The sequence below is a fragment of the Sinocyclocheilus anshuiensis genome, unplaced genomic scaffold (genome assembly GCF_001515605.1).
Source record: "Sinocyclocheilus anshuiensis isolate Anshui unplaced genomic scaffold, SAMN03320099.WGS_v1.1 scaffold51, whole genome shotgun sequence".
Lineage (NCBI taxonomy): Eukaryota > Metazoa > Chordata > Actinopteri > Cypriniformes > Cyprinidae > Sinocyclocheilus > Sinocyclocheilus anshuiensis.
The window spans coordinates 1,575,890-1,585,532 of record NW_015548296.1 but is presented as its reverse complement, the minus strand read 5'-3'; the positions used below and the strand labels follow the sequence as shown (position 1 = coordinate 1,585,532).

General features: G+C 36.8%; 1 protein-coding gene across 1 annotated transcript; it reads right to left on the bottom strand.

Annotated features, from left to right (window-relative positions):
• Positions 1-1,452: 1,452 nt before the first annotated feature.
• LOC107655982 (fibromodulin-like) lies at positions 1,453-4,806 on the bottom strand. The gene is made up of 3 exons (XM_016443612.1): positions 4,733-4,806; positions 2,992-3,887; positions 1,453-2,255 (listed from the first exon to the last, which is right to left on the bottom strand). The coding sequence occupies exons 2-3, from the start codon at positions 3,869-3,871 to the stop codon at positions 2,104-2,106; spliced, it is 1,032 nt and encodes a 343-aa protein (XP_016299098.1). The 5' UTR covers positions 3,872-3,887; positions 4,733-4,806; the 3' UTR covers positions 1,453-2,103.
• Between the last annotated feature and the right edge of the window lie 4,837 nt (positions 4,807-9,643).

The following is a 9,643-nucleotide window of genomic DNA, read 5'->3' as shown; positions in this document are numbered from 1 at the left end:
TCAACGTATACAGGGAAGAACCAGCCGAAGAACAGCAGAGTCGTGGTAGAAAGTTCGGAGATGGTATTAAAGTAGCTCAGTTTAAATGTATTGTATGAATTGCCCTTACTCTGGAATAAAAAATACGGGGTGTCTATATACATTTAGTTAAAAGTAGCTGTAAACATCAGCTCAAGTGGTGCAGATGGATAAATGCGTGCCTAGATTTGAAAAGGGAGGAAAAAAAAGTTCGGCAAAAGGTGGGATCGAACCCGGGTCGATCGCGTCAAAAGGCCAACGACAAGCGTTTATCCATCTGCACCACTGAAATTGATGTTTTACGGTCACTTTTAACTAAATGTAAATAGACACCCGTATAACATTCGAATTTGTCATAGTGTTTTCTGACTTGTTATAATGTTTTCTGAATTGTTGTTGTGCTTTCTGAATTGTTATTTTGTTTTTTAGACTTGCATTTGCGTTTGTAATTTGTTATTTTGTTTTCAGAATTGTGATCTGCTTTGCACTTCTCGGCCACCGATAGCCCTATTAAAAACAAAACAAACAAAAACATAACAAAACAAAACAAAGAAACAAAACAAACAAAAACATAAAACAAAAACAAGAAACAAAACAAAACAAAACAAACAAAAAAAACTAAACAAACAAAAAACATAACAAAACAAAACCAAGAAACAAAACAAACAAAAACAACAAAACAAAAACAGACAAAAAACAAACAAAAACATGACAAAACAAAAACAAGAAACAAAAAAAATCAAAAACAAGAAACAAAACAAACAAAAACAAACAAAAAACAAACAAACAAGAAAACCCGGACCATTAAGGTCAAAACATGTTCTCAAATCTGTGTAATGTGAAAATAATTGCCAGAGACTTGCAGGCTAATAACACATGACTTGCCAATTTAATTACTTTAATATGTAACTGATTCATGGCATAAAGCACAAAAGCTACATTTTCCCAACTGTCAGTTTTCTTTGAAGCTTACTTCCTTGATTCAGGGCTCAATCTATCTAAATCTAGAAATACTCTATCAACATTTCAAAGACGTGTCAACATATAATTAAGATTTAATAGAAATAGCTTGATATTAAGTAATGATTAAGAAACATCTGTCAAAATTTGATTGTTGACTTAAGGGTAACTTGAGACATTGTGTTATAATCTATGATATCAGAATCAAACAAAGTAAATTAGCTGCTTGTGTTCTGTGATTTCTTTAATAGAAATATGTTTTTTCTTTATTTTCTAAGTAGGCATTAGCAAGAGCCAATTTAGATATAAAGATATGAATGTCGTCACAGAGAACTAGAGAAATATGATTTGTTTGGATATGTTTTAAACTCACGTAAAAGCATTTAATACATCAAAATATTAGCTTTATTGAGTTACAAGAAAGGTCTACAGGCATGTTTAAACACCAGAACCTCAGTCATTTTTATAACACATGCAATACATTTTGTTCTTAAAACACAACCATTCAAAGTTTTTCTTCCCCCCTTTAAGATGTGAATGGAAGATTTTCTTTAATTTTCTCATGACGATATCATATCAGACAATACATTATACAAGTTAGATGGATGTAGTCAAGTAAGATCTTTCTGTTCTCCATTCAGTTCTTCTGTCTCACATGTAGAATAAATACTCACAGCATTGTTCAACTTCTTTCCTGAAGAGACATGAATCCACAAACCTAAAGTAAATCAAATGTGTATCAAACAAATAGCAAAACTGCAATGTTGACTTTAGCATTGCCAATAGTGTCATCCAACTGACAGACAAGCACACAAACATAGAGTAAAAGCACAGAAAGGCATATTAAAATGGCTATGTGGCTTTTGAGAAAAAAAAAAAAACTAGCTTCACATACCTTAACAGAGGATCTTCATTTCCTATCTAAATCTCTCAATATCCTTTCCCCCCATTTCTGTATTTGTACTTCTCTCTAAAGTCCACAGGAAATTATATTCCTCTCCTACAACATCCCAAGGCACTATAAATTTCCCTACAATAAAAATGTACATCAATGTACAAGTCATGCCACTCTGATATAATAATTTGAGGGAAACAAAAGAGCCCCCTGATGATTGGACACTGCCATTACACTGCAATATCAGTAGCCAGACGAAGGCAAAGCGCAGCTTCAGAGGGCATGTCTCCAGCACTGATATCATTTCCTTCCAGCCTCAAGACTTGCAGCTTCGAGAAGTTCATCACATCCACCACACTGCAGAAACTGCCCAGTGAAAACTCTGAAACGAATGGAAAACAAGTTTTATATGCAATTTCAACATGCCTGGAATGGGAACAGTCATTGGATGAAAATAGTTAAGACTGTTTCACTAAATTACACTTGAAGAAATAATTTTCTTAATTATTTTTTAAATCAAAATTAAGCCTTAAAAAAATCTAAAATCCTTAAGATTCATTTACAAGCAAAATGAGTGATAAGAGAATGTTTATGAATGTTTAAACAATTTTAAATATTCTTCATTTTATTTTTATTGTTTGTAATCACAAAATCTCACTAAATGTTATTTAAAAATAAATACATGTAAAAAAAAGTGTATACATGTAGAATACAAAAAAAAAGTAGGAAAATTAACATTTAAAATGAATTATCTAATGAAAGAAATTATGTTTTGCACGTTTACATTGCCAATTATATCTTTATATCACTTTTATATTACTAATTTATATAATATTTTTAACTTTTTCTTTTTTCAAAAAACCATTGTTACATTTTTTATTTTTTTGTTTAGACAAGATATGTTTTTTTTATTAGAATTAGAATTATGTTTTGCAATGTAAAGCTTTTGTCTGTTATTCCATTCATGGACTATGATTATATTTCAACTTCAAATTTTTCATTGAATAAACCCTAATTATAACAAATAAGGCTGAAATAATTACTCAAGTAAATAAAAAAAAAAATAAACTAATGAAAGTGTATACACAAGTGTTAAAAAATATGTAGAAGTGCAGTACCTTTGATCTGATTGGCCTGTAGATAAAGATGTTGCAGATTAGTACTGACAACAGGAATGCTCTCCAACTTGTTGAAGGACAAATCCAGCTCCACCAGACCGCTGTTGTTAAAGGTGTTTTGAGGGATGCCTTTGTTTGTGAGCTCATTGTGAGAAATACGGACATACTGCAGGTTGGTGAACTGGCTGAGGAAGTTCTCTGGAACTGCTTCGATGGAGTTGGACTCTAGGTAGAGCTGGTGGAGCATCTCAGGAAGACCATTAGGAACCTTCTTGAGCTGGTTTCCGCTCACATCCAGCAGAGTTAACGACTTCAGACCTTTCAGGCCACTGATATCCTGGAGACCGTTGTTATGGAGCAAAAGTATGGTCAAATTCTCCATGCCCTCAAAAGCGTTGGGGGGCAACTTGGTGATTTTATTGTGATTGAGACGAAGGTCACGCAGGGAGCGAGGCAGGTTGGACGGCACCTCTGTTAGGTTGTTGTTGTTCAGGTACAGGCGATTCAAGTCCACCAGTTTGGCAAACGCTTGCTTGCCCACTGAGTTAATGTGATTCTCATGCAACAAAACCCACACAAGGTTGGTGGCATTTCCAAAAGCATTATCTGGGACAGAGGTGATCTGATTGTGTTGCAGGTACACATACTTAATCCGGGATGGGATGTAAGGCATTTGTTTCATGTTGCGGTTGTCGCAGTACATGGCAATTGGGAAGGTTGGAGGACAGTCGCACTCCTCGGGACATTCTCCTCCAGTGTTGTCGGCCTGCAGAGAGGCGTAACCATGGCTGTGAAGGGAAGAAAGCCACTGGAAAGGATCTCTGTCCTGAGCCAGCGAGAACTTCAGGAGTCCCAACAGCAGAAGAGCAATTAGCCGCATTGTCACTGGCAAGAGACTTGACAGCAGCAGACAGAAAGAACACTTTTAAGATTTGTAGGATTAATTAAAAATGCGCAATTAATGACTACCCTGCTGTAAAACCAGCCTTGGATAGACTACTGGTCTTAGCTGGTTTGAGCTGGTCTAGCTACCCACCCAGCCCATATAAGCTTATGCTAACTGGTTTAACCAGATACCCTAAGCTATTTTTCTTGCTATAGCTTTTTCCAGCAAAGTCTGGCTGGTTTTATTAGAATTTTGGTCATTGTATGACTAGTTAAACCAGCAAACAGCCTCGCCAGGTTGGGAAACCAGGTAAAATAGTGAGGACAAACCATCTTTAACTGGTTTAAGCATTTTTTTTCTAGCTGGGTGGCTAGCTGCATGGTCTTCCAGATTGTTTAGATGACAAGTGCCCAAAATCCATCTGTAACCATAGCAGATCAGATCAGGCTGAAGAACCAAAATCAGTTTTGATTGCTTCAAAAATGGTTTTGCAACAGGGAAAGGTGCAGGAACACCAAAAATGGAATTATAGATAAAAACTAAATACTGAAATTATTGCAGATCAGGCAAAAATAGTTACTTGCGTGTGATAAAACTGAAAAATAATGGCTATTGTATAAAAACAAACAGGTCAGGTATGAAACCCAGGCATTTCATTTATCTATAAAGTGCTTTAAGTAAAAACCTGTATTCAACTGTATTAAGCAACACAACCTGTATTCAACTACTGTGAGCTTGTTCCACTTAGTACCAAATCCAAAGACTCCATTGATGCAGAAATGCAAAATAAGACGAGAATAAATAAATAAATAATAAATCTTCCAAGTAGGCAGTAGAAAACAGCATCACACCTACCTGATCAGCAAAGGCTCTGCCTTCTCTTTGTCTCACTGCGAGTCCTTGTAGCAAAATGAAGTGGCTTTGGCAAAGACTGCAAATACCCCTTCTCCCCTACAAGCTTTTTTGCCTCCACCCTCCGAAGCCCACTCTCAACCCCCATCCAATTACAGAAGGCTTGCCTTTCTCCATCCCAAGTCCATTTTTCACCAGCGTTGAGTGGCTGGTCTCGATCACTCCCAGCTGTGGAACATGTTAGGGACATCTGCGTCTGCATACATCAAGCTTTTCTCATTAAGGAGAATGCGGCCCTTACTGGGAGACTGACCAACCTATCAACAGTGCATGAGGGAGCTGTATACAACTCTACAGACTTACCTTCTTACCTCTGAGCCGCCCAAGAGGCACAGCAAACATGTTCCCTTCAGATTACAAAACAGACACATTTTCAGCACATATTTTCAGATGCAGACTGAATGACTCAAGTCATTTACCTGAAAGCAGTGGCAAATCATAAACAGTCTGTCATTCGATCTCTTGTGTGTTTCATATCTACTTGGAGTTTCATATCTCCAGGCACTCATCCTGAGGAATGTCAGGTCCTCCATCTCCTGAGAGGCCTCTCTTTGTGGTCTTTGATGGCTGGTTGCAGCCAGCTGGTTTTTGGTAAGCAGATCTGTGGCACGCTAGAGGTGCTGGGCTTTGGACTCGACACAAGACATAAAGCCAGACAGCTTCATGTTCTGACAGCTCCAGGACTGAATCACAAACACAGGTCCTGAGGGAGCCTCCATTTTTATTTACTGTGTGAAGGGTTGAAAAACCATAGGTGTGGATGGGTAGTAGTAGGAATTGTGCATGCTTTGGCACCTTTGTGTAGCAGGTTTGCTTTAATGATTTAAAAAATCGTTGTCAGCCTTCCAAATACAGCGCAAATGTAACTAGAGTAATCAGTTGTACCAATAAGGAGGTACATTAATGATTAATAGGCTACTAAATTGCAATTTCACCATTACATATAATTTTACCACTACATATTTATACATGTAAAGATTCTTAAGTCAAAAAAAGCAATCCAACATTCAACTAATTGCATTTTAGCTAAATATAAGCCATTTTCATTTAATTCCAATTAACATGCCCTTAGCAGGGAGTTTGATTGACAGGTGATCTGACCAATCATAATGCCGAATCTGCCATTTTGTCTGACAAACAATCCAGACAGGAGAGTAGATTAACATCGGTGCTTGAACTTGAAAAATTATGTATTGACGTCCTTCCAGGGTCATGTTTATTTTGTGCAATAACTATTAAAGGGGTCATCGGATGCAAAATTCACTTTACAAGTTGTTTGAACATAAATGTGTGTTGGAAGTGTGTGTACACATCCACCATATAATGATAAAAATTCACCCAGTGGTTTTTTAAAAATCCCTATTTTAAAATCCCCTTTCTCAAATCAGGCTGTTCTGAGATTCCTGTCAGAATGACATAGTTCTGTACAGGCCCCTCCCACGATAGTTGATTGACACTAGTGTCTTACCTTAGACCCGCCCTGAGTGAGCTGTGAGCTGTCCGCTATTGTGTCGACTCCGGTGCAGGGGAAGACAAGAATGTCTCCGATTAAGCGATTGAGGTGTTTTGTTGTTGAATATAAGAATGAATATAGCAGTCGTCATTTACTCCCGACATCTGAGCCGCTGAAGACGCAGAGGATTAACGTTACTGTCGTTTCTGAAGGGAATGCGCAGATCCCCGATCTGCCTAAATGTGTCTAAGTTCGCGCGAATCATTCATGATCCAGCTTCATCTACTGAAGAAGTGAGTATAAGGATTTTTTATGAATTTTCGCCTTTCCTAATAATGGGCTAGTTAGCCAGTTTCGCGGCTGAAGTTTACAGTCTGCTCGTCACCCCACGGAAGAGAGGGGCGAGGTCAGCAGAGCTCATTAGCATTTAAAGCAACATGGACTAGAATGGCTTGCTGAAAACAGAGCTGATTTTGCCAGGGTAAAAAAGGTGTTTTTTACACTACCATTGAGAAATTTTAACCAAAGTATGTTATAGACTTTTCATTAAGACCCTAAAGAATCATATCAACTTCTGGAAAATGGGCATCCGATGACCCCTTTTATAGAGGAAGAGTTGATTGGTTCACATGCCGCTTGAACTTACAGCGATCTGTCACGACACATTAAAGAGCCCACAAAATGGTATTTATTGTTTGAATTTCTTACAAAATGACAAAATTTGAAAGCTTAAGACTTTATTTCATACCAAAATTGACCTGCTCTGTCTTGTCTTTTGCTGCGTTGTGGGTTTCCTTTTTGCTCCGTGATGTATTTTTCACTGCGTGAGAACATAATGTGTGGCCTGAGAGAAAATTAAATAAGTATACTCTTTTAAAGCATACATTTATATGATAAGTTCTATTTTTTCACAAGAGTATGACAGTCTAATTCTGTAAATGGCTTAACTTAGCTAGCTGATGTACTTACTAAACACACCTATTAACCTTTAAAACAACTTTAGCAAGACATTTTAGCATTAATTGTGAAAGAAAATTCAAGTTATATAGACTGAAACAGCATAAGAATTCCTCACTCCCCAGTACCTCTTCATACTGTTCACTATTTGGATGCATAGATGACTAGATCTCTATAACATAGTGTTTTCCATACTGTTGCTGCAAGTAGCCTGACTGTCTCTAGAAAAAGCTTCAGGTCCAGAACGCACAGGGTCTGATCCCAGAGGGAGGTGAACTCAGCATCAGGAAACACTTTACATTCCTGCCATCCCTGTCCCTGCTCCTGCTGATCTCTCTCCAGCCGTGACTTAGCCTCTTTGAACTTTAGAATGATATGTGATTTGTATTTCAGCACACAGAGGTCAGACAACAGAGGTGACCTGAATCACTGCGAGACATGCTTTCTTACGTTATCTTCAGTGATGACCTCTGTGTATATGAAGACTGAAGCTATTAGCGATCAAGCAGAGCAAGTTATTCTGCTGGAATTTTGTCCATTCTATAGATGTCTGATTCTAATGTATGATTCTAATAGCTATATACAGCCAAGAACTCTGTCATCAATTACTCACCCACATGTTGCAAAACTGCATAACTTCTTTTTCCTGTGGAAAATAAAGAAAACAGAATATAAGAAATATTTAGATATAGAGAGATATTTAGATGTGTGTGTTTTTCCAACTGCCTCGTGATTAAAAAAAAATGCATACAGGTTTTAAATGACCATTTAAGAGATGACTGGATTTTCTAGCATTACTAGAATTTATATTCTAAATACAAGCAATTAAAAATATTTCCACACATTTCAGCATAATCTGACATGCACAAAAGATACAGCTGGACAGTAACAGCACACCATAAAATATTCTGCATATAAATAATAATCCAGCTTTACCATCACAATAATTTACACAATAATTTACCATCATTCATGTTTTTATTTTTAAAGTCATACAAAATGTAAAAGGCTAAAATTCGGTGTTTTCAATAAAAATCAACCCCTTGGACATATAAGTGCATCCATTTGTTTTGTTTCACAGTTTTGATGAATTTACTATTATTCTGGTAGCTAGAATTCAGCAGATAATAAATTAACATGCCAAAGTATACTTTAGTAACCCTATGCCATTAGTCAAACCATTATGATATTAGCCTATTTGATCTGAACTCGCATAGTAGTAAAGATAGTAGTAGTAAATTTGAGATATAGCGCCCTCTAGGCATCAGTTTAGGGAAAAGCATGTGATTCTGCAGCCAAGATATGAGTCACATTCACAGATGATCTCAATAGGACACAACTGATCATATCCAATCATATAGACTGGAATTAATCAACAGGCTTCATCAAATTTTCATAGGCAACACTCTGCATTAGCAGAACTCTGAAATGTAAGGAAACTGAAATACCCTGTAAACTGACTGTCACACCCGCTCTGTAACATCTCCTCCAGCTTGCCTGTCCTGGGCCATTGGCTTGGCATGACTTTGCCACGGCTAACCGCAAAATATCCACAAAGACCTCAGTCATCACATGCCAAGGGAGAAACAGCTCACACGACTAGTGCATGCTTATGAAAATGCAAACACAAACCACACTGTACACATGTAAGCAGTGCTTTGACTGGTTCTAAGTATACACAGAATTTAAACTGACTGGAAATTGTACACAAACTTGTGAAGAAAACATTGAGAACAGTGAGGAAGTACAAGAGACGAAGGAGAACATGAGTGTTAGGAATTAACCCTAAATATACTGAAGGAGATCCAGACACTGATTAATTTAACCCTACATAATTTAGCAACAAGTTTTGATTCCAGTGTTTCATTCTTTTTTCTTTTTTGTTGCAGTCAAGCTGCAAAGCCTGCCGGGTTACAAAGTAAGATTCCAAAAGCACTGGAAGGTTCTTCATTTCCTTCTGTTTAAATGGAAAAGAAATCTGGCAGCCAGTGGCAGTCTACAGTGTTTCAGGGAACAGAATAACACAAACACCCCTTCAAAAACACTCTAGCTCAAGCTCAAAGCAATACTTTTAGAGTTAAGTCAGTGTTTATCAAAAACTACCTGCCTAGCCTTCAAAGAGAGTTCAAAGGACTAAGGGAAGGGGTTTCAAATCCTCTATATGGGTCAGTCACACACCATATTTATTTTGGTGTCCTAAGCAAATTTGAATATAAAACAAAATAATTTGCAAATAAAAATTATGCCTGATGATTAAAAAATTTTCCTTGAGAAATTACAATTTTATAAAACAATGTTCCTTTCACATTTTGTGAAATTTCAGAATAAACTAAACTATTACTGTTGTCTGTGTTCATTTACTATAAATACAATACAATATATATAATACAATAAATACAATATATAACAATATATTTCATAATATACAGTGTAATATACACATA

Bases quoted from the DNA above. Each gene is read 5' to 3' on its own strand.
- LOC107655982 (XM_016443612.1), bottom strand. From the start codon at position 3,871: ATGCGGCTAATTGCTCTTCTGCTGTTGGGACTCCTGAAGTTCTCGCTG. The intron at 2,256-2,991 runs GTACTGCACTTC...CATTCGTTTCAG, and splicing joins ACAGGCCAATCAGATCAAAG to AGTTTTCACTGGGCAGTTTC.